Source organism: Triturus cristatus, chromosome 10 (genome assembly GCF_964204655.1).
Source record: "Triturus cristatus chromosome 10, aTriCri1.1, whole genome shotgun sequence".
NCBI lineage: Eukaryota > Metazoa > Chordata > Amphibia > Caudata > Salamandridae > Triturus > Triturus cristatus.
The window spans coordinates 1,238,713,439-1,238,738,086 of NC_140593.1; the positions used below are offsets into that span (position 1 = coordinate 1,238,713,439).

The 24,648-nt window shown below is 47.4% G+C and overlaps 1 protein-coding gene across 1 annotated transcript in view; it reads left to right on the plus strand.

The window, feature by feature from the left end:
* The window catches only part of HSD17B10 (hydroxysteroid 17-beta dehydrogenase 10), a 43,156-nt gene extending 20,060 nt beyond the window's left edge, over nucleotides 1-23,096 (plus strand). Inside the window, exons 3-6 of the mRNA XM_085629869.1 lie at nucleotides 802-966; nucleotides 1,059-1,187; nucleotides 1,858-1,966; nucleotides 22,555-23,096. Coding sequence (XP_085485995.1) covers nucleotides 802-966; nucleotides 1,059-1,187; nucleotides 1,858-1,966; nucleotides 22,555-22,745 — 594 coding nt within the window. The 3' untranslated portion in view covers nucleotides 22,746-23,096. The remainder of the gene's footprint in view (nucleotides 1-801; nucleotides 967-1,058; nucleotides 1,188-1,857; nucleotides 1,967-22,554) is intronic.
* Nucleotides 23,097-24,648: the final 1,552 nt, after the last annotated feature.

Here is a 24,648-nt window from a genome sequence, read left to right on the forward strand (position 1 = left end):
TAAATGAAAAGTATTGATTGCATGTTTAAAATAAAAAAAAAAATAAAATATATATATATATATATATATATATATATATATATATATATATATATTTTATAGTTTCAGGTCCTGATGAAGTCCCTATAAGTAATGAAACGTGTTTGCTGTGTCTGTTTTGAGTGTGATGGAATTGGATACTTGATAAAAAGAACTTTATGGAAAAAGACATTGTCTGCAAATTAATTGAAATACGTAAAGTAATTGAAATAAAGAGTGATTACAGATCCATGCAAATTGAATTGGAAAGTTCGATGTGAACAAGGACATTAGGTCGCCCTCCTAATATTGCGGAAACATTGATTTCTTCCATTGTTTTGGCGTTCCTTGGTGTGAGCCTCGCTGCTCAGAGCCCCCCAACCCAGGATTGAGCTGAAGGTTTGACAGACGAAGCCTGAGGGTCCTGAAGAGGTTGGCATGTGTATGACCCAGTGAGGTCACGCTAACGCACCCTATAAAACACCCAATTTCTGTTTAAAGCCGTTATATGTAAAATTATCTTGGATGGATACTTGAAAATAGGCATGGACCCAGTCCAGCCAGTGCGGCCCTATGTTGGAACATCCTGAGATAAACAATTCTGAATCTGCCCTTGGCGTGTGTAATGGATTCCTACCTTGCAAGTATGTTTTGAGTCTTAATTGTTGATGCAACGTTCTTCTGAGCCATTGATTCTTGTTAAGTAGAGCCCTGGGATAGTTCTTGCATCTCCACCTCAGTCACCCCGTTCCCATGAGTGTTCTCTCATTCCCTCACCCGCAGGTGACGTCGGAAGCAGATGTGAAGAATGCTCTGGCTATGACAAGAGAGAAGTTTGGGCGTTTGGATATTGCTGTTAATTGCGCTGGGATTGCCGTGGCAGTGAAGACTTACAACGCCAAAAAGGATCTTCCACACAGCCTCGAGGACTTCCAGAGGGTGATCATGGTAAGTGGAGCTATGGACCTGTCTTCCCAACGAGACTCTGCTACAGCCCAATGCACACTGCTGACCTTGTGATCTGACCATTCTTTCTGCAGGTAAACATTGCCGGTACCTTCAATGTCATCCGCCTGGCTGCCGGAGAAATGGTGAAGAACGAGCCTGACTCAGATGGGCACAGAGGGGTCATTGTCAACACAGCGAGCGTGGCTGCATTCGATGGACAAGTGAGTACCAGGACGTGGGAGCAGGAGCTTGCCAGAAGCACTGAGTACCAGGACGTGGGAGCAGGAGCGTGCCAGAAGCACTGCTCGAGTGGTTGCTAAGTGAGTACCAGGACGTGGGAGCAGGAGCGTGCCAGAAGCAGTGAGTACCAGGACGTGGGAGCAGGAGCGTGCCAGAAGCGCTGCTCGAGTGGTTGCTAAGTGAGTACCAGGACGTGGGAGCAGGAGCTTGCCAGAAGCACTGCTCGAGTGGTTGCTAAGTGAGTACCAGGACGTGGGAGCAGGAGCTTGCCAGAAGCACTGCTCGAGTGGTTGCTAAGTGAGTACTAGGACGTGGGAGCAGGAGCGTGCCAGAAGCAGTGAGTACCAGGACGTGGGAGCAGGAGCGTGCCAGAAGCACTGCTCGAGTGGTTGCTAAGTGAGTACCAGGACGTGGGAGCAGGAGGTTGCCAGAAGCAGTGAGTACTAGGACGTGGGAGCAGGAGCGTGCCAGAAGCACTGCTCGAGTGGTTGCTGCTCTGCACCATGTGATGTGCCCGAAGGCCGCAGCAGCTTGTGCCGTATCACTTCATGCTTAGTATGATGCATTGGGGGAACGCCGTCCATACTGGTGTGTACCCAAGTGCAGCAGTGGATTATGCTCTCACCTTACTTTCTCTTCTGCTGTTTGCAGGTGGGGCAGGCAGCCTACTCTGCATCCAAAGGAGGGATCGTGGGGATGACTCTGCCCATTGCCCGCGACTTGGCTCCATTGGGCATCCGTGTGGTCACCATTGCACCAGGTAAGAGCCATGGTGCCCCTGGGCAGTTCTTCTGCCTTATCACAGTCTACAAAATTCCGGACACCCGTAGAACCAATAGTGGATTTCTCCTCTTGATCAATTCATATGTCTTGGGGAGTGTGGAGTCCTGGCACAGCGGGGTCCCATCGTGCTTCCTAGGATCCCAAGTCCTCTGAAGCTGTGTTGTCCTCCCATGCGGTCTGCCTTGTGAAGGTTTTACTTGGCTTGCGGATGGGCCAGGGTGCCTTTGGTGGACTGCAGGGCACGGGCGGAAGTGGTCATTTTGCCCGTGAGTACTGAGAAAGATTGAGGAGCTTTTCATGGGTACGTTGAGTTAATCCTGGAATGACGAGCGCAGTAAACTAGCTGCTTTGTGCTGTGGATCACTGCATTGTGCAGCCAGCTGTCGGTGTCTGGTTATTTGTCCAATCCTCTGTCGCACAGCCCTGGCCCAGTGTAGATATAAATATCTGGGGGTTCTTTTTGATCATCGAGCAACCTTGAAACCACATAAAATGGATCTTATAAAAAAAAAAGGCTACTTTCTTAACTAAGGCTTTTTGCATTTTACAAAGAACTCTGGAAGGTCCAAGTTATGCATCATTACTGAAAGTGATTTAAGCAAGGCTGTTACCAGCGATTTCATATGGTAGTGATGTCCTCTGTGGCAGGGATACAGCTCTCCTAAACTTGATCCTATCCAAAGGTTTCAAATCACTTTTACATCCAACTCTGAAAGCGTCACCTGCACAAATAAGACTGGAATTCGGTCTCACTGAGAAAACAATAGCAAGGATGGGGACGTACGTGAAATAGAATAAGAACTGCCTCGGGAAAATCATCTGTGTAAAGCCTTGTGGCAAGAGTTGTAATGGAATGAGAGAACTCCTGCCAACATTTTCTTACACACAGAACTAAATGAGTTAGGTATCCAATCAGTAAGGGCAAAATCTCTTCCACAAACCGCTTTTAAAATATTAATAAGATAACCAAGAAAGTATCTGTTTTAAAGGATAAATAAGGAGAAATTGGCCATTGGAGCCCATGCCTGGTCAGTAATTAATGAATACAAAAAACATATTTGGAATCTTTGGAGTCTGGCTAGTCCAGAAAAGTGAAAATCGACTTTATGCACTACCGTTTCGGCAAAGCCCCAGGCGAAGAAAATGAATGGACTAAAGTATCTACAAGAACGTCCTGCAGACTTGGCAATATTGGGGCTGAGAATATTGTCCACATTTATTTATTATTTTCAAAGTTTTATATAGCGCTAACTTAACCCAGGCGGGTATCGCAGCGCTTTACAATTGGATCGGTAATACAAGAGTATACATGATACCACAAGATAGTCGTGCACCGTAGTTAAGGTATGTGGGATACAAACCATGGAGAAGAGTATTCAAATCTTTGCTACATGAATGAGAATGGCAGGAGAATGCTGGCATTCAAAGGTGCCAGCAATCTCCTTGTCAATCAGGTGGCATTCAATGGGTAGTGGGCCAGAGCTGTTTTAAGGCCAGAACTTAAACTTTAGGTTTTTTTTTACTTCCTTTTTGAAGGTAGTCGTGGAGGAAATTTGTCGGACTTCTGGAGGAAGAGAGTTCCAGAGCTTTGGGGCAGTGCCTGAGAAGGCTCTGTGACTCGTTCTCATGTTGTGGAAGATCTGTGGTTTTAAGAGCCAAGAACTTGCACTTCAATTTCTGCAACCTCCCGATAGTTGTAGTTTTGGAGCCAGATACGTGGGAGTCTTCAGATGTAGGGCTTTGTGAGTCATGCAGGCTATCTTTAGCTGTATTCTTGCCTCATGTGGCAGCCAGTTTAGGGATTTGAGGGCTGAGGAGATGTCCTTGTTTTTTTTTTTTTTTGTTTTTGAACCAGTGAGCAGTCTAGCTGCTGCATTAATGAACGCTTTTAGTGGGGCCACAAAGCGTGGAATTACCATAGTCTAGCCGAGGCAGCACCAGAGCTTCCACCGCCATCTTGAAATCCTTCTGTGGATAGAAATGTTTTATATTCCTTAGTGTGTTCATCTGGTGTTTAGCCCACTTGCTTAAATTGCTAATATGATTCTGCATGCTCGGGTGCTTATCCAGTGTGATTCCGAGGGATTTTGCAGAGTTGATAATTTGGGGAGTGCAGTTGAAAGTCGTAAGATGTTTCAGCCAGTGGTCGATCTTGGGGGTGTGATGCAGTGGAGCAATGAGAAGGAATTCCGTTTTGGAGGTGTTGAGCATGAGGTGGTTGGCAGTTAGCCAGTTTTGAGTATCCAAAAGGGTAGAGTTGAGTGAGACGAAGTCTTCAGGGGAGGTGATTACTAGATAAAGTTGAGTGTCATCCGCATACATATGGAAGAGGATGTTCGCAGGATTCAAAGCATTTGCCAAAGGTACTAGGAATAAATTGAAGAGTATCGGTGATGGTGCCGACCCCTGTGGAACCCTTATAGAGACTGAGGAGGGTTGGGATAGGGATTGCTTTATCTTGAATTTTTGGAATCTATTATGGAGGAAGGAAGTAAACCATCACAATACTGGCCCTGAAAAGCCCATCCTGTGTTCAAGGCTGGATAAGAGATTGTCGTGGTTAACAGTGTTGAATGTTGAAGAAAGGTCAAGGAGAGTCGGAGGCATGCTTCGTTGTGGTCTAGCATTATCAAGATGTCATCCATAATGTGAGAGAGCAGATTCCCTGCTGGGACCTTTTCTAAATCCAGATTGATGTTGGTCCAGAAGTTGGAAATACTCCATGTGTGCACAATGTTGCATCTGCACACATTTTTCCAGCAGCTTAGCCAGCATGGGGATGGTGGAGATAAGGCCGTAAGTTATTGAGATCAGCTTTGTCTGCATTCTTTTTTTTTTTTTAGAATGGGGGAGATCTGCGCTACTTTTAAGCAGTCGGGGATCGTGCCTTGTGATAGCGAGGCGTTGATAATATTTGTCCAAAAAGGAGGATGGTATCCTTGATGTCTTTGAAGATGGGTGGTGGTAGCGGGTTGGTCAAATGATTATATGGGTTGATAACCCGCAGAGTGTTTGAAAATAACTCCATCGCTGAGGGGAGTAAAGGAGAACCAAGAGGCGTTGTTCTTGGTGCCAGTATTGGAGGGTCTGAGCTTCTCATGGTGAGCTGGATCAGCCCTCCCTGCTGATGGGAGAATAGCCTTCTTTGCTTCCAGGTAAATACTGATGCTCTTCGTTTTCTCGGTGAAGGCGGCCGCCAACTCGCCGCAAGATGGAAGGCCGTAGTCCATGTCAGAGTTGCTGGGTGTCTTGCTCGATTGTTTAACAATTTCAAATAGTTTCTTGGGGGCGATTTTTGGCTTGATTGAATTGTGTTCGGAAAAAGTCAGCCTTTGCAGTTCTGATTTTTTTGTTATTAGTGTTCCTGATCGATCGAAGGTATTTTAGATGTTCAGTGGAGGGCACGGATCTCCAGCTTCTTTCAGCTGCCCTTAGGTTGCGGCGCTCAGAGTTTAGGTTGTCGTTGAACCAAGGTTTGGAGATTTTGACGGAGGCGCTGTTTAGTTGTAGAGGGGCTATTTTGTCCAGTATGCCAGCAATGGTGGTGTTTTAGAAGTCCGTGAGGACATGCACATCCGACATGTCCAACTGTGGAGTCAAGGCCTTTCTACAGCTGGTTGCTAGATTCATGGAGTTAATATTCCTAAGGTTCCCGTTCCATTGTTTCCTTTCCTTGGGTTGGACCCTCTTCGGTGATACCTCCTTCTTAATTATGAAGAAGATGCAGTAATGGTCAGACCAATCACCGGGGATAATGACCGCTATTGAGATGGGTTTTCCTTTGGAGATGAAGGCCAGAGTTTCACCCTTGTTATGGGTTGGTCTTTCACAATATTGTGTCCGCTCGTGCTCCAATAGGAAGGATTTTAGACCTTTGACAGCTAGATCATTTGGGTTAGACCAGTGTAGGTTGAAATCTTCCTGGAATATTTAGGAAACTAGGGTGTCCATTGGAGGAGATTATTTCCATTAATTGTTCAATGAAGGAAAGATTGTCTCCAGGGGGTGGTAGAATGTGTGTACTTTGCATATTGGGCGGTGATTGCTAGAGATGTTGATGCATAGGTACTCACTGGAGGTGAGGGCGGAGGGTTTCGAATGTTATACAGAGTGTATTTCGATGTATGCAGGCTAAGCCTCCACCCTGTTTTATGGATCTGTCTAATCAAACATTGTGTGTGTATGTTCAGGATTGATAAAAGAAAGATTTATTCTTCTGAAAACTTTTTTTAATGACCAGGGAATTTGCTCCTGCATGCAAGCTGCCATTGCATGCGTGCAATCCACAGATCCAAAGGTCATCTGTCAAAAGTTATTATAAAAAATAAAAAAAAGAATTGCCATAGATCCCCTTCATGCTGGGATCCAACTAATGACATTTGAATTAACTTCGGGGTGTCCCTCTAATGATTTCTTTTGGATTATGCACTTTCTCTCTGGTACTATAATGATGTTGATATAAGTTGTCACTTACCAAAAAATTATCTTTTGTGATTGACATTTTAACTGATCTGCCTACTTTTTATTTCCATTTTTTCAAATAGTGTGTGTCTTATTTTTAACTCCTGTTTATATTACCAACATGGTGTCGTTTTGTTATGGTTTTATTTAACTATACAATTAACTAAATTCAGTGTGGAGCCCTGAGCTTCTAAAAAGGACATGCCCTTTTTAAGAGAGCACCCCTCTTTAGTTCTTGCATATAGACCGCGTTACCTGGCTGTTGTCCAAGACCTATTGTCTACAGTACAATAGATAGTGGTCTCTGGAGCAGCCCCTTCCTCGTGATTGGCTGGTTTTCTTGTCTAGCTCAGTTTTCTGTTCCTGATTAAATGGTTTTGCTCCTGATTCTTGTTAGTCCCGCCCCTGGAGCATTGCTGAAGTATGTTGCTTCTAATTGGATGAGTTGTATCCTTCTACAGCTGCCTTGAGGGGACTCTTTATTTTTCATTCAGCACTCCACAGGGGTGCATGTCTCTCGCACTCCTGTTTGGCTTGTTGTCCGTTCCTGCCTCTGCCCATACTGCACCCTGTTTTTTTTTTTCTTGTTACATTTCACTCTACTTTTGCCAGGACCCGGCAGATCCAAATTGGTTATTTAGAACTTTAAATATATATATCTGCTTAACAGAAGCGCCAATGCTTGTCTGTCTCTGTGAATTAGACAGTAGGTGCAGCCTTCAAACCGGAGGCTCGGTGCAGCGCCTCCCTCCTCGCAGGAAGGAGCTCGTCAAACATGCCTCATGACTGCTGCAGCCTCTGAAGTCGTGCGCCGTCCCTGCGCGTACATACTATGATTGATTGATTGCACCGAGGGGGCGCTCTTCCAACTCTTGGATGTTGTCTAAAGGTTGCCTGTAGGAAGTTGGTTACTTGTTGCAGTACCTCCCTCACACACCCCTTTTTGCCTGATATTTGATGCACCTTTGACCGGCGTGTACTGCGTTCCTGCTAACCAGGCTCCCAGTAACAGTGTTCTTGCCTTAAAAACTGTTCCACAATTGGCACAATTTCAGCCCCCTTGTAAGTCCTTATTAAATGGTACCCCTGGTACCCAGGGTTTGGCAGACTGAAGAGGATCCCCTGGGGCTGCAGCACAAATTGTGCCACCCTAGGGACCCGTCACCAAGATCAGGCAAACCGCCATTGGAGGCTGCGTGTCTTGGTGCACACAAAACCAAAGAGTCGACATGGCACATGTGTGCCATACCTGCAGACACTGCATGAGACACCCCTACAGCAGGCTTTCCAGCCTGAAGGCAGGGTGCACTATAGCCCATGTGTGGACATATCTGCCTAAGCAGATATGACCCTGCACTATCTAAGTCCATTTTTAGGTCTCGCCTGACGATAGCCACGCATGCGCTGTTCTCGCCATGCGAGTACCTTTTGCAATCAATTCTGCCAAAGGCATACATGCACGCGTCTGCATGGACAAAGATGGTTGCTTGCTCTCGCCATTTGTCCAAAGCAAACAGCATGCGCGTGTCCGTATGGACTGTGGACAGTCCGACGCCATCTTGTTGTCATAGCAACGAAAATGCCGCTTTGCGTATGCAGCTTGCCGTGGAAAGTCTGCCGCCATCTTTCGAAGCTTTAATTGTTTTTTATAATGACTCCCCAGACACTGTGCTAAAGAGGCTCTTAAAATAAGTGCTTCTTTGTCCCAATGTTTCCGTCCCATGTTTCGCTGTAACCAGTGTCATCTACTTCCTGTCCGCGTGTCACTGCCACCGATTCCCTGTCCCAGATTCAGTTTCATCGTGCCCATGTCAATATTTAGATACAGACCCAAGTGTCTGTGTTTTCCTTTCTCAGTTTTTATCCTAGAGTATCCATCCCCGCCCATTATCCATGTACCGTGGTGTCCATATGAGTCATATTTCCTAAGTCACGACAATTTTATACTGTGAATGCTACAAACTGGTCTGCCCTGAAGTGCTTGAATAATAGATGGTATTGTACCTTACTTGTTTCATGGGCCTCTGAAGAATGAAAGGCTGAGCAGTTTCCGTTGGTATTTGAACTTGCAGTTTAATAGATACTGTTGGCGCACGGTCTCTGGTACTCATTTATCCTCGTAAAATGAAGTGAATGGTAGGTAGCTCTTGCCCATTTGACTTAATGACCTGTTGAGCACCGTGAAGGCCCGCAGTCACCTGAAAAAACGAGCGCGGCGTGTTTCTGTTAAACTGCCACAGTGGGTGAAAATATTGTATTTTTTGTAAATGGATTTTTTTAAACATAGGATGGAATTTGACTTAGTGACTGTACATTAAAGCCTACATAGCCCGTAAATTTATCTTGGCTCCCAGGCTCTGACAATGAATGCCTCGCAAGTTAATAATACGCTTTATACAGCGCATTCTGCCGTTCCTGCGACCTTATAGCACTTTACAAATATTTTACAAATAAATATGATGCCACAAATCTCTCCTTTCTCTCCACTGCTGGATTTAGAAAAATGGATCATAAGAAGGAAAACCAGCATTGGCATATCCAATAGGTCTCGCCTTTGGGCCCTTATACGTGTTTAGCCATGCAACAGTTGATGATGTTGCACCAAGGATATTGTACTGGATAAGTAAACACTTATATGGTCCCAAAGGCGAGGCCTATTGGTTATGCCAATGCTTGTTAGACATTGTAAGTCCACGTGGAAGCCATAAAGAGTGCATGGGCTGGACAGTCATCATTACGAGTTTCCTAGCTCCATGTTGGCTTCACTATACCCCAAGATGTTTGGTACCAAACATCTCGTCTTAATAAACCTGCACTGATGCCCGTGTCGTATTTATTAATACATGCACCCAGAGGCACCTTGGAGGTGCCCCTTGAAAACCAACAGACTACTAGTGTGGTTGCTGACTGGTCCCAACCAGCCTGCCATCACGAGACATGTTTCGGAACCCCTGGGGTCAGCCTTTGCTCTCAGAGGCTGGGAATAAAGCCTGCTCTGGGCAGAGGTGGTCACACCTTGTTTCTTTCTGGGTGGGAAGCTTCAAAGGCCATGCCACCTTTGAAATGCAACCCTGGCCTCTCCAGCTAGTGGAAGATGCCAACCCCATTAGTAAGATTAGGAAGTGTGCCAACACCTAGCCAGCACCACCCGAAAGTTGGTGCAACTGATGTGGACCCCAGTTTTTAGATTCCTCCACATTTGTTTGGAGAGAATTAGCCTGTCAAAGTTATGTCCACTTTCCCCAGGAAGTGGTTGTATATAGGGTGTAGTTACCGTAAAGGTAGCTAGCCCATTGGCCACTGCCTGGTACTCCTCTTAATGCCCCTAAACTGAGTATTTAGGTGGCACCCCTCGACCCAGAAATTTAGATTCAATGGTCCTAAAGTTGAAGAGCACAAAGAAGATCTGCTGAACCCGAGAACGAAGTACCTGCTACGGACTTTTGGTGCGAAACACTGCATCTTCAAGACTCGACAAGCTAGGGGAACTGTCTCGTCTTGCCAGTGTGTGGCCTCTAAGAATCCCAGAGAACCACCAGCCCTTCGCATATAGCCAAGAACTCCCTCGGAGTAGAGGAGCTACTCCCATGCAGTCTGCAGACACCAAGACCGCAGAGTCCAGGCCACCGACTTAAAACTCTCCAGCCCGACCTGCGCAGCAGCTGACCAGAAAGAGGTACTCTTGTTTTGGAAGGTCATATCTGTCTCCCTCTCAAGTGTGGAGGCACCAGGACCTACTGGAGCCGTTCAGCACCATTCCCAGGGGTACCAGATGCCCTGCAACAAAAACAACAATTACGAGTCCAGTCAGGATTCCAACTGTACCAGAGCCCAGCAGCCACCGAGGGACATCAGAACCCCTGAGACTCACTTCGTGAGTGGCCCAGCAGTCCTGAATCTGCCCCTGCCAGCTGTTGAACCCTGACTGCGAGGAGCACCTTTACGCACCATCTCCAGCCAACCAACCTACTCTGCACCCAGCCTGCCCGGCCTGGGTAACGATGAACCGGCTGTGCTCCTGTGTCCCTAATGGCCCTCATGACCTCTGCCCCTAATTAGGAGCTCTCGTACTTGCCTGTAAGTCCCCTTGTGCAGCCTGTCTTCAGCAGGCACCCCTACTCAGTGGTGCACCAGATACCCACTCCACCAGCACCCTGCTCGTGGTGGAATTCGAGACGCACCTTACGAACTGTTGGTAGAACATTGGACCTTGGCCTCCTGCTACTCCAAACCCGCAAGATGAACCCCTGAAACTGTCTGTACTTTACCTACCTGATTTTTCCTCCCATAGGAATGTATGTTCATTGCGCACGACTTTCAACTATTTGCTAGCTTTGTGAAATTAATAAGAAATACAGTACTCACCTTTGAACGTAGTTCTGGTTTGAAAATATATATATAAAAAAGTGTTATTCTAAATTGGTCTCGAATTTATCCCTTGAGTATGTGTCATTTATTGCCCCTGTGAGTGCAACAAATGCTTAGCACTCCCCTCTGATGAGCCTAACTGCTCGCCCGCACTACCACAAAAGAGAGCGTTAGTATTATCTACTTTAGCCTCTGTAAGCCAATTGGGGACCCACTGGACTCTGCACAGTGTACTTCTTTTTAGTGCTTCTTTTAGTTCTTGAAAAGACGCCTCGTGGAAAGCCTCTGTCCGGCCGAGGTGGTCTGAAGCACTGTCTGCCGAGCCATGAAGAGCCCCAGATAACATGTTAACACTGTACATGGACTTTCGCATTGGCCTGTGGGTTGGCTTCTGGAGTTTTCTTAATTTTATGAGTCCCAGCGCTGAAGGGCCCATCGGCGAACCCCACTATGTACTTGAAAAAAGAAGTGAAATCTATCAAAGAGTTCCTTTTTTTAGTGTAAGCTGAAGGTTACCTCTTTCAAATAGTCATCTAGACTTGTCGAAGTGCCAAGAGGCTGTGCGGAAGTAGAGCTCGCTATCTTCGTCTCTTACTGACTCCTACTTTTCATCTGACTACCCCAGCAGGGAGTGGCAGCACTGATAGTTCGGGCACCGTGCCCTTTACCCTGGGACTCTCGTGGGGCAGGCGAATGGCGTGGTCATGTCTTATTTCAAAACCTTGCCCTTCCTCCTGGCTGCATGTCAGTCAACCTGTTTCTCACCTCCAGCCCCTTGAAGGTCTTAGATTAAACATTAACTTGTGCTGGCGGCGTCTGTGCGTCATTGTTTCAAAGATGCGGCTGACACTGGACAACTGGTTGTTTATTAGTTTGTTAAACTATACATATTGATTCCACTCAGGTTAGGCTTGTTCAACAAACGCAAAACGTTTACATTTTTGATAGAACCCAATTCGTATAATGTCTGTTTGGTCCAAATTGGCTTTTCTATGGTTATTTTTTAAGTGTAAATGCAATGGTTGCAGGTCTTACTTTCAGAAACATTTTTGTGGGAGATATTATTTCTGAACTTCAAGGGACATTATTTCATAATTATATCTTTTACATTGTCAAACATTTCCTTTGGATGCTTTTAATTCGCTGAACACTCGCTACCCGTTAACATCATCCATCGCGGACACCTCACAAACCCAAAACACCATCAATCCGTGGCCCTAAAACTCCTCGCCACACCTAAACTACACTCAACGGTGAAGCCTAAAAGCCCTTTCTACCCCAATAATCCACCATCCCTGAACCATAAAATCACTCTACTCCTAACTCCACCCACCCTTGAACCCTAAAAACCTTGCCGCCCTTAAACGCCAGCCATCCATGACCCATACAAACTCCTCACCCCAAAATATCCATTCCTAAACTATAAAACCCCTTTCTTCATCCAAACTCCACAGATCTCTGAATCTTTGAAACACCTCACCACCCTAAACTGCAACCCGTCCTGAGCCCTAAAAATTCATAACCACCCCAGCCGCTACCCATAATTGAACCTTAAAATCTCTTACCAGTCATAAGCTCCCCCATCCATGAACCATAAAACCCCTCAACACCCGTACATTCTACCCATCCCTGAAATCCCAAAACACCTCACGCACTTAAACACCACTTATCCATGAACCCTAAAAACCAATCCCCACCCCTACAATCCACCCATCCCGGAGCCCTATTAAAACCCTTTTCTTTGCCCAAACTCAAATAATTCCTGATCCCCAAAACCCCCACCGTAGTCCTAAACGCCACCCAAGTTTATTGTAATTTTGGATTTTTCCTTAAAATGATTCTTCCTTTAAAATGTTTCCTTTAATTCTCGGTTAAAAAAAACCAAAAAACAATCCTTAAAATTGTCTTTCTTTAAAATGTATTTGGTTTCTCAGTTTTTGTCTCCAATAATTCACACACATCACAATCAAACGCTTTGAGTGCAATATATTCTAAGTAGCACGCTTCATAAAAATAGTGTCATTTTCCGGCATCCGCTGAGAGCGTGCACGCGGTGTTGCTGGCAGTCCCCTTCACCCTGAGCAGAAAGTGAACAAAATGCAAAACTGTACCCCAGCTGTGGAAAGAAGGAATGCACGTCCAATCCTGAGGTTGAGCTGCACACCCCCCTACCCTGACAGAAATAACACAGTTCTCCTCAGTCAGGCATTCTTTGAGACGGTGGGATGAGTCAGTCACAGACTGCCATGCATCCCCTCTATAAACAGCAACTCATTGACGTCATGAAGCGCCTATGAGCTTTACTTCCAGACATTCTAATAGCCACTAATCTATGTGTGATGTAAGACGGGCTGAGGCAGGCTTGGACCTGAGCTGCAAGGTCTTAAGGTTTAGTTTGTTAATGCCTTTATCTGCCGGCTCTGGGACCGCCAGGGTCCGTTTGTGGCAGGAGTCCTCGTCTTCAGGGTTGTAAGGGTTATCCGTGGTACCGTAGGGAGAACCTCGGTATGTGAATGTCCACTGTTTATAGTGCATCGTGTTTGGGTTGAACTCCTCTTCAGGTGTTCTGAGTCTTGGCTGATATAGGAAACAAAGCACAGTGAGACGAACTGATGGGCCCAGGATCAAACAGGGTTGTTAATGGGTGAATTTGGCACCAAACTTCTGGCCTTAATTACAACCAGTAGCCTTAATTACAACCAGTAGCCTTAATTACAACCATTAGCCTTAATTACAACCAGTAGCCTTAATTACAACCAGTAGCCTTAATTACAACCAGTAGCCTTAATTACAACCAGTAGCCTTAATTACAACCAGTAGCCTTAATTACAACCAGAAGCCTTAATTACAACCAGAAGCCTAGCCAGTTGCTCCTAACTATCACTCCTCGCAAGGCACGCATGGGTTGATGGCCACTGCCATCGATGTACCTGGCATTGCCTTGTAACCAAAAGGAGAAAGGTAACGTCCCCACCGGTAAGAAGGAGATTATGAGCATCTTCTCTGGTAGAAAGATGGACCTGAACAAATGCAAGAAAAACAAGCATTTGCAATGCAATAGGTCTCGCATTTGCGAGAATTTAAGCTATTGGCATTGTAAATGACGATGCCTTTTATTTATGTATTCATTACTTTCTAGCCACCCTTCTCCATGTACACTTATGGCGTCGTTGGGCTGGGCAAGGGCCCTTACAGTTTGGGCCGCTTCAAAGCAGGGGCTCCTTTACTGCTTTGGTTGCGGGTTCCAAGGGCTACAACACTGTGCCCTAATGCTAGCCGTCCACGGAGGCCCCGGTCACGCCCAGCTGTTCAGACTCCTAGCCACAATACTAACACTTGTTAAATAGTCCAAATTAACCATTGACTAAATCCTAGGCCGGCCTCTGAGCTCGAGCGCCATGCTAAATGGCCCCTTGGTCCACTCTATAGGTCCAGTGCACCAACAAGAAGAGAGTTTCATATAAATTGATGAGTCTCCTACTAAGTTCACTTAGGTCATAGCAGCCCTAATGCTTTCCCCAGAATGTAAGACTTGTATATTAGTGAGGGCTGATCTGAGATGTGATTGACAAGGTCTGGAAGAATAGTCCCAAGCCAAAGAAGTCAATGGACGAAGGAGCATGAATCCTAGCGCATGTGTAAATTACAATACGGTCACCATGAATAATGCGACTGCCATTATAAGTCAAACCAGGTAAATCGAACCGTTCGCATGCCAAGTACTGTTTTCTCAGGTCTGCTGTTTAACATTTGTATGCCCATTAAGCCTTTACAGCAGTACCAGGTTAAATTCCAAATGTACGCTGATAACAAGCAAACCTATTTCTGGATGTGAAAACCTACACAGGACCACATTTAACATCATCTCTTGCCTAGACTGTGTGTTCCACTTTATCAATGAGAGCTTCTGCGACATGAACAGAGCCGAAACCAATATTCTGGTTTTAGTAGGAAAAGACAAATTCACTCCGCTTCGACTGGGCTTCAGATCTCCTCCATTAACCTCACTGTGAGAAGCTGGGTGTCCTCTGACGCCGACTGACCATAGGGTGGAGCGTAGGAGTGTCTTGTCTGGCACAACCTGACTACTGTAAAACACATTCCTAGCCTCAGAGCCTGCAAAACGAGACACACAAAATGGCCTTAAACCTTTAAAAGTGCGGACATAGCTTACTGGGGGTATAATCCCGGATTACCTGCAGAATGCATAACATGAATTCAATACCTGCACACTTGATGAACCAAGGATGCATCATTGGTCTTAAGCAGAGCGGCAGATCCTTGAGAAATCAAAGTGAAAAAAGCGGAACCAAAACAACAACGGGTTCAAAGATGTTCTGACCACTGAGCCTTTCACACTCGTCATTCAACTGAATTTCGTATGGAGCAGGGCCATAAACAGAGAATATTCTACATCATGCTCACCTGATCTAAATGGGGTATATTTTCTCCTATCACTTCATAAAGCTTTTTGTGAAATAAAGGAAGCGAGAAGTGACGCGTACAGCTGTGTAAATCTATTAACTGTTTACACTGTCCAGTAGTGCCAGCACCTCAGTAAAGGCTCTCCGTATGAAACAAAAATACAGTCTTCGTGTGTGCTTAAAGCCTTACCAGGAAATATGCAGATTATCAGATTAGGTAATGCTTAGCCTTTCTTCTGTAGTGTCCTCCAGTAAACTAATTTGTTTCTCTTTAGGGAAAACACTACCTGCTTTTCTTTCGTAGACTCCTCCTCCCCCCCCGACCCCCCTCCTTTTTATAATGGCCTTCTTGCTCCTCTTTCCAAACAAAAGCAGACTGCATACATGATTCACCCCAGTTATGGGACAAAACAATTTCCATTCTGTTCTTGGATTTGTGGGGCGGCTAATCACTCCTGGGGGGCTCTAGGCGCTGTTCCTAGGCACGGGGTGGTTACGTGATTTGCCCAATCCCGAGTTTTCAATCTGCTTTTCTGAGCACAATATGCTGGTGGCTAATCTTACGGTACCACCAACATTGCTTACATTGAGGCACTACCACAACCCCACCACATCAAACTACAAGTCCCACATGCAGGTTGGGATGTATTATTTGTGCATAGAAGAGTTAATTGCTACTCTACATGCATCTCTTGTTATTATATTACGTTTTTAATTTTAATCATGAAATAACATTTGCAATATAATTGGCTAATTCGGTTGCAATGCTTTTTGGGAGATGTTCTGTTGTTGCCTTGAATCCATGATGAAAACCAGTAGAAAGAGCCTGGTCCAAACTGGAATCGAACGAGCGAAGTAATATTAGATTATTTTACATATACGATACAGCTCGAACCTCATTCCAATGAGTAGGAGTGTTTACAAACATTTGATGGTAGAAAGAGCTTCTCGGACATTAGTTCGTGTGCATGAACAATATGGTGTATGTATAGCCTGATTGTGACCGGATTATAGAAATTGGAATTAAAGGGCACCGTAGCTGAAATAGTACTAGTCCACATTATATACAAATTTTTTCATTCACATTTACAGAATACGCAAGTACAGTTTAAAAAGGCGGAGAGCATACAGTTGTCCCGCACTTACAGTTTTTGTGCAAGTGCCAAAATGGGGATTGGTATCCTGGTTCCATCATTAAAAATTGTGCCATATTTCCACCCTTCAGTGTAGACTTGTGCAGCTCCAAACACATAATACTTTGTGGAAAAAAAGTAACAGAGTCTAGTAGTGTGCTTTCATCTGATTACGGGACAGCAGAAAGCAATCAAAACAAATTAAAACTGCGGCAGCATGAGACAATTAAAACAGGGACAGGCATGGCAAACACGTCGTGGAAGCTGGAGCCCAGAAACTGACTGCAAGGGAGGAGGAGGGGGGGAGTGAGAGGAGAGAGAGTAGGGTGATGGAGCAGGGAAAGGGACACAGCAACGAAAGCATAACCAGCGCTGTGCGCGCTGATAAAGCTCATACCTCGAGTTGTTCAGGGATATCGGAGCCAATCCATGGCTGGGGCAGCTGCAAGGAGCAGGGCAGGCACAAACAGCAGTGCCCCCCGCTCTGAGGCAAGCAGCACAGCCCTCTGTCTCGTCCGCCTGCCAGCTCTGCTCTGGAGTTGGGAAGTAGCGAAACCAGTGCGGCGCTCGTAAAACGGGCGCCGTGCTGAGATGGCACAGAGTGAAAGGGATCAGTGAGAAGGAAATGCAGACCTGGGAAAAGCAAAGACGTAGAGGGGACGGGTTTGAAACACACACTCAAAGAGAAGAGGAAAGGGGGAGAGACCAGATACCGACACAGGTGCATGGGAAGGCAGGCCTTGGAATCCCAGAGAACCAAATAGTGCTCACCCACCAGACAAGCACCGGTTTGTTGTGGTGGGACACGACGGAAGCCTCTCAGAGAAGGGAGGTTCGAGTGTGAGGCAAGGACACAACACGCGTATGACGAGCAACAGATGACGGATGGGCGGGGCCTAAGGGAGACAGGGCATGCACCAACCCCACTTCCAAAGAAGCTGGACAGAAAACCGACAATAGATCTCGGAAGCGAGCTGCGCATGCGCTGCAACACAGGCGAGACCTAACAAAAAACATGCAAATTAGACCACTCTTTGTGACCACTTCCTTTTGTGCCAATTTAACAAATTGTGTTGCGACACGTTTGCACGGCAAACCTTATTCCTTCAATGTATGGTCTCCAGTATGGTCCTTTAACTGCCCCAGATGCAACTGGAATCGAACTGCCCCAGATGCAACTGGAATCGAGCCGCCCCAGCTGGAATTGAGCCGCCCCAGCTGCAGCTGGAATCGAGCCGCTGGAGTCGGGCGGCCCCGGCTGCCGCTGGAGTCGGGCGGCCCCGGCTGCCGCTGGAGTCGGGCGGCCCCGGCTGCCGCTGGAGTCGGGCGGCCCCGGCTGCCGCTGTTATTGGGACTCCTTGTGGTACCTAGACTGTTTCTGTTGTGAGTACCAAGAGGCAGATAGAATGGCCCCCCTACATGTGAGTGGTCTAAGGGAGGAGAAAAGATACTTTGTGCTAATGGAATGTGCCGGTTGAGTGCACATTGTCTGTAAGTCCCCACAGCGGTTTAGGCTTCTCACCTGCTACCCAGTGCCAGGTTGTCAGTCTACCCACCATTGTTGGAATCTCACACAGCCACAGCGCCCCCTGCAGCTTGTTACATTGCCCTTCAGTGTCCGCCTCACATTATGTGACAATGTCCCCGCCTTCCTTTAACTTCCAGCTTCTCACTGTGCCCACTGGCACCAGCATGTCAGACTGCCAGGTGTGCCAGCTTTTCACACAGTCCACCTGCCCCTGGTTCTCACAATCCTACTAGTCTACATATCCATTTCCCACAGTGGCAGTTATTTACACTACCTGTCTTGGGGAGCTCCTCACACTCCAGTGCCACCTTCACAGTGAAAGCCAGTGCCACAAGCAAACCAACGGCTAGTTAGAAACAGTACATCATTGTGGGATCACTCGTATGTAGGTCAAAGTGAAGACCAGCAATGGTGCTTAGTGTGACAATGATGGTAACGCCCGCATACTGCAAAGGTGATCTCTAATGGGGAAGGTGTTTGAGTAATTGAGAGCGATAAAAAGTCACCTGTGGAGTGCTGAGTGACTAATGATGGCATTTTGACTAGAGAATTTCGGGCATTGCAACCAGTGGTGCCGGTATCGTGATCTGGAAGAGCCACAGACATGCTGGAGCGTTTTTAAGCAACGTCTGAGTGCTCGGAGTTGATAGCAATCAATCGGTGATGATCCATCCAGCGTGGTTTTTGATTATGCCACGATGTGAGAGATCTGTGCTCTTTACGTCTGTAAATCACGCACAAGTAAACACACTCTGCCAATCACTTGCCCCAAGAACAAGGAAGGTGTAGACTGCCAATAAGGTAACCGAGTGGTTGCCAAATTGCATCTGCGGGGTCATGGTGAACTAACTGTAGCGGTAAATTATTAAACTGCCCCAATTTGAATGCAAACCACAGGAGGCGGAGATAAGTGCGGGGGTCACTGCCGAGGGACGGCAAGTCCGAGCATATCTCTAAAAATGACCCGTGCAGCTGAAGCTAATGTGAAGTGAAATAAACTTTAATGGAAAGCCACCAAATATCCGGGCGGCACACGAACAGTAAAACTCACTAAAAGAATTAAGGTCAAGCACTGACGAAGGAAGCACAGCAGAGGCACCCCCCACATGGTCGCCCCACCCGAATCCCAATAAATTCAGACCACACCAAATTTGTGTTCTATGGAGGAATTGAGGCCGCAGTTTATTAGGCATTTACAACTTACAAGCGTTCCTTTACACACCATTATTTTGTCCTGTGAGCCTGTGTCCTTACCCCCTACGTTATGCACGGTGCCCTACATTCAGTGCAGCTCCCTTCGACCTGGTTACCTATCCCCTTGGGACGCAACCCTTCCCTTTCACTCCGGGCAAGCTTCTGCTTCCAGCCCGACCGGGTAACCTTTTACTTCCGGTTGCAACACACTCCCTTGGGTAAGTGTCTGCTTCCAACCCAGCAGGATGACCCTTTCACATCCAGTGTCCACACACTCCCGGGTAACCAGCTGGTTCCCCCCGGCCGGGTGACCTTTCACTTCCGGTGTCCACACATTTCCTTCCGGGTAAGTGTTTGTTCCCACCCAACCAGGTGACTCTTTACTTCTGGTGCGTACCCTCTTAGTTACCTGGGCAAGCCTATGTGCTTCCCACCCGCCAGCCCCGGGTTGACTGTTCCCCCACCCATCTCTTCGAAGGTGGCCCTGTAACTGGTACCCAACTTCGTCCATGCCACACCACAGGCTCTGCCCATCGTTGTGTAATTAATTGTTTGCTTCCGGTTCACGTGAACCAAGGGCCTTGGGGAGCTTGCCAGTACCCCCTGGGTCCTGACTGTCCCGTTTGTGGTCGGTGCCCCGCTCGCAACCTGTTTTTGTATTCCTCTTGGATCGCTTTGTAAGTAGCTCTGTTGTTGTCCTTCACTTCCGACACCAAAGGACCTCCTGCAAGTCCGCTATGCCTCTGCGACAAACGTTCCCCATTGTCCAACCCCCCCATTCCTATTCCTAAGCGGGTGGGTGGGTCTTCACTTGACGAGATTTCCAGGAGAAAGAGGGCCTTGTTCCCGGTGCCCACCTTTAAATACCCCCTGCCTCCCTACGAAATTCCTACCCTAGATTTACGGCTGAGCTTGACCAGCCCTTTTATCTGCCGGTCCAGCTCCTTCCCTGTCTCCCTTCCCTTATCTCTACCCAATCCTGTACCTTGGCGTTCAGGCTCTGCTCCCTGGGGGTGGCCTCCACTGAGGCCCCCGGTCCAGCCACTATCCCCCTCCCCCTGGGAGGTGGGGGGCCAAACCAAGGGGCAGAGCACGTAGTTGCTCTTGTTACTGCGGAAAAGAGGGACATGTAGTCATATATTACAAATCAGCAAGTAACAATCTTACCGTCGTCTTGGTAAGAGCGCTCTGATTGCCGCAAAGAATATACTTGTCATACTAACGCCTGAAGACAGAACAACTTGCATCCGTCCTACCCTGGCTCTGGACCCCATGAAGGTTGCTTCCGGGGTCGCGGCTTATAACGAGGCCGCGGGGACTTTACTGCGTGAGTGGTTAGTCCGGTTCAAGAGGCGGCCATGTTGGGTGTGAACTTGGTCAAGAGTGTCCCTGAACAGCAGCTGAGACTTACGGTGTAATGATGCCCTCAGGGTGGTTTAAAAATAAGGGGGGCAGAAGCGTGGTGGTAAGGAGGTATTAAGTGCCCCATATCTTAAAAGCCCCCCAGTCAGACCAGTTTAAAAACAGAGGGGGTGTGGACAAAAACCCTCCGGGGTGTGTGAGGGCACTTCTCAAAAAGACTTCCCCTTCCCCTCCTTTCCCTAGGAACTGCACACCTTTATCAGCTGCTCACATTGCCCATCAGTCCGAGTTACTCATCAGTCTTGATCGCTCCTGTCTTCGTAAAGTGGCTGCGCTGCCTTCTCAAAGCTGCTCACTTTAGAACTTTGTATAAGTTGTATGAAACACATCTGGGGCACTCTCTTTCTCATGCAAGCACACACTTTTAATCAATTCCCTTTTCTCTGCGGATCAGTATAAAATGGAGCCTACTTCTCCCACACTAGATATGCTCCAGAGCTCTACTCTCACACATTTTTCTAGCTGTTTTCCTCTTCCACCCATGTAGACTATGCAGCGGGTTCCTGGTGTGATAATGAAGATTTAGATCTCTCTTGAACTTATCCCTGTGTACGCGGAGTGAGGAGGACCTAACCTCTGGTGATGTTTGACTTTACTTTCAAGCGCAGGACATGGCACCCTGCCAGGGTCGTGTGATGCGTGCAGAAATGAAGCATCCTACCCAAGGATCTTCTTCCGCATGTGTGCAAATCACCATCACACGTCCGATGCAAACACTGCTAGGAACTCTTGGAAAGTATAAGGTCCTGGACCGAAATATGTTTTTTAGGTCTCTCCTACAGGCCGCGTCCGCTTTTGGCAGTAGACCGATTGGATCGAATATAAGCTGAGAGTGGTTTTGGGTCTGCCCTTCTCCGCATTCAGTGGATTTCTTGTCCATCATGGTTCCCTGCTCCTGATTTGAAGCGTCCTCCTTTATTCTTATAATTGTCCTGTCCAAGCAGCATTTCAGGCTCATTCTGTTTTGATTGGATGAGTTGTGTCCTCCCACTGGTCCACATCAAGCACTATTTTCTTTTCTCTCTCCACGGTCTGTGTCCTTGCTCTAATTGCCCCCCCTCCCCATTTCCCGAATCTCAGTCACTTTATCTACAAAGGTTGCTATTTCCTGGCGCCAGCTTGCCTCCCACATGCTCCATCCACGGTCTGGTGCTGTATCAATAGGCGGCCAAAATTGAGTTGTTTTGAAACCATTCTAAGACTGCTGCGCAGTCATCTTGGAATGGTTTTTATTTTGCTCTATGAAAAACCATTCCAAGATGGCCATCGGAACGGCTGGCCATCCTATAATGGTTTCTGCTGTAAACGGTTGCAAGACCCCCAAAATAAGCAACACGAATAGATTTGCTACAGGTGTCCTAGGAGAGACCTATTGGCTATGCCTGTGCTTATTTTGGTGTGATACTAAGAATTTCAGTTTTTCTCTCAAAGCAGCCATCTTTATCATAAGAACTGGCCTCAAATCTAGGGCTTATTATTTTGCTGTGTGAATTTAATTACTGGAGAATATTTGGATCTTGTGTGGCCTCCTTTGTGACGGTGGAAGGCAGGCCCTATATTTGATGCCAGCGGGATTCTGTGTACTTTCATTCACAAAAGCCAGTGTCTGAGTTCTGGGGCAATGTACACTTGGTCCTCTGTTTTTCTTGAATTCGCAGGCACCCTTAGACTTTTACCTTAATCATCGCAACGTTGCGGGTCCGTCGCAAAGGCACAGCGCTGGGATGCTGCCTTTGCTCGTTTAAAAAGCCTAAATTAAAAGCACCATCTGAATCCAAAGGAGTGGTCTTGAATATTTATAAAATACCAGTGCTGTACCAAAATAAAAAGTGTGCGCCTTGTATTCACCTGTAACTCGTTAATAAAGGAAGATGTGAAAACGGTGGGAAATAGGCCCCAGATGAAATGTTGAGGGGAAAGCTCAGTTATGTTCAATGTGTATGAAACGAAAGGTGCGCGAGAAAGATGATGGACTCTACTGTGGGGAACCCATGAGCTTGGCTGACCTTGTTCCCTCTTCCTTTTTTTCCCCTAGGTTTGTTTGCCACTCCTCTGATGGCTGGCCTCCCTGAGAAAGTGAGGACGTTCTTGGCCAGGCAGGTACCGTTCCCCAGCCGCCTCGGGGACCCCGGAGAGTACGCTCACCTGGTCCAGGCCATTGTGGAGAACCCCATGCTGAATGGAGAGGTAATCCGGCTGGATGGCGCCATCCGAATGCAGCCCTGAGAAGCAAATTGGTACTCTTGGACAGGGAGCCGGGTCCTTTAAACTGTGCAGTCACATTCCAGTCAGGCCTTCATGAGGAAGGGAGCGAATATTCAAAAGGAGGCTGGACTTCTTTGACTACTGAACTTTGTAAAGCTGCCCCACCGTCCATGGAAGTTATGAACTTGCCGCTTCTCCTCCAGAGTCTTCGGGCTTCTGGTTTTGGCCCAGTTGGATGGACAGCATTGATCTAAAAGCTTGAGGACTACAGAGGATTCATCTGGTAATTCCATGCCAGCGCCGGTTACTCCAGTGAAGGAAGATTGAATCATTTAAGGAGTTTCTTAATAAAGATTTGAATGTGGAGCCAGAGCTGTGAGCTGTTGTGTTCTGCATTTCTGAGGCTCGCGTTGTGTGGATACAGCTACACACTGCAACTTTGTTGGGCATAAAAAACTGTAAACACGTAATGCGCACACACACGGAGGCCTCACACATGCTATGCACCCCTTCTCCGCACTGGTGCCTTCCTTTCCCCCGGATGTAGGAAGCCGGCTCTGTGCACAATATACCTCATTTTGGTATAGTATATACAGAGTCTAGTGGAACCCCAAAGGTAGGCAGAGGTAAAATTAGGTAGCACCTGCCTCTCTATTTGTGGTAGTGTGGGCGAGCAGTAAGGCATCATCAGAGGGTAGTGCTAAGCATTTGTTGTACACACTCAGGCAAGAAAGGGTGTCTCACACTCAAAGACTGAACTCGGACCAATTTGTTTGTATAAAAATATTATGTTCGAGGCATACGAGCTGCAGATTACACACTTGTGCATAGATCGCCATCTGGTGTTGGGCCCGGATGTTTGCAGTTTGTTTTTCCTCTTGGAAAGTCTTTGGAAGTCACGAGTTCGGTGACTCCTCCCTTGGATCGTATTGCGCATGGGCTTCGGCTCCATCCTCAGATTGTTTTTTTTCCGCCATCGGGCTCGGATGTAATCTTCGCGCTCCGGTTCCGAACAGCTTCCAGTTCGACGATCTACGCGCAATCCTCACCCCAATTCGCGGTATTGTTTTCGATCGCGATCTCCCCACTCGACGCGCCTCTCATCGGCAAGACCTTCGGTTCCAGTCGTCGACGGCAGCCTTCAGGCCTACCCAAGCTCCGGTCCTGGCTAATGGAAAGGACTCCATTTAAAAAGTGTCCTCGATGTGGGTCAAAATTCCCCCACACCGATCTCCACGAGGTGTGCAACCTCTGCCTCTCCCCTGAACACGAGGCTCGAGACTGTCCAGCGTGTAAATCCTTCCGGTCCAAGAAAACGATTCGGGACCGAAGAGCCAGAAGAACCATGGCGCACACTTCGGCGATCCCGGACGACATCTTCAGGGAAGGTGTCGATGCTCCAGAAGAACACCACACCGACGGACTCGTCAGCGCCTCCGAAGCCGACGATTCAGATGTGGAGGACATCACTCCGGCACAGAGGGTTGTGAGTACTACTCTACCCCCCCCCACCCCCCCCCCCCCACACACACCGAAAAAGGCTTCGGTCACGCCTTCGGGCCTAGGCAAGACCAGAGACACTGCTTCCCACACCACACCTTCGGGGCCGGTAAAGAAGCCAATTATGCCTTCAGGCGGCTCGGGCTCGAGCCAGCCCACCGTCTGAGCCGATAAACACCCTTCGGCACCGAAAAAGAAACCGGCCTCCATCTAGACACCGAGCCCCACACCGTAACACTCGGGGTCCATACCCAGCTCCTCGGCACCGACCCCCTCCTCGGTACCAACAAAAACCCACAAGACCACCGGCACCGACATTTCGAAGCCGAAATCCATCTCGGCGCCTACTAAACAACCGGAGCTTCCCAAGCATGGTTCCAAACAACGAACCAGCACCGACAAGCCTAAAAAATCAACGGGCCCG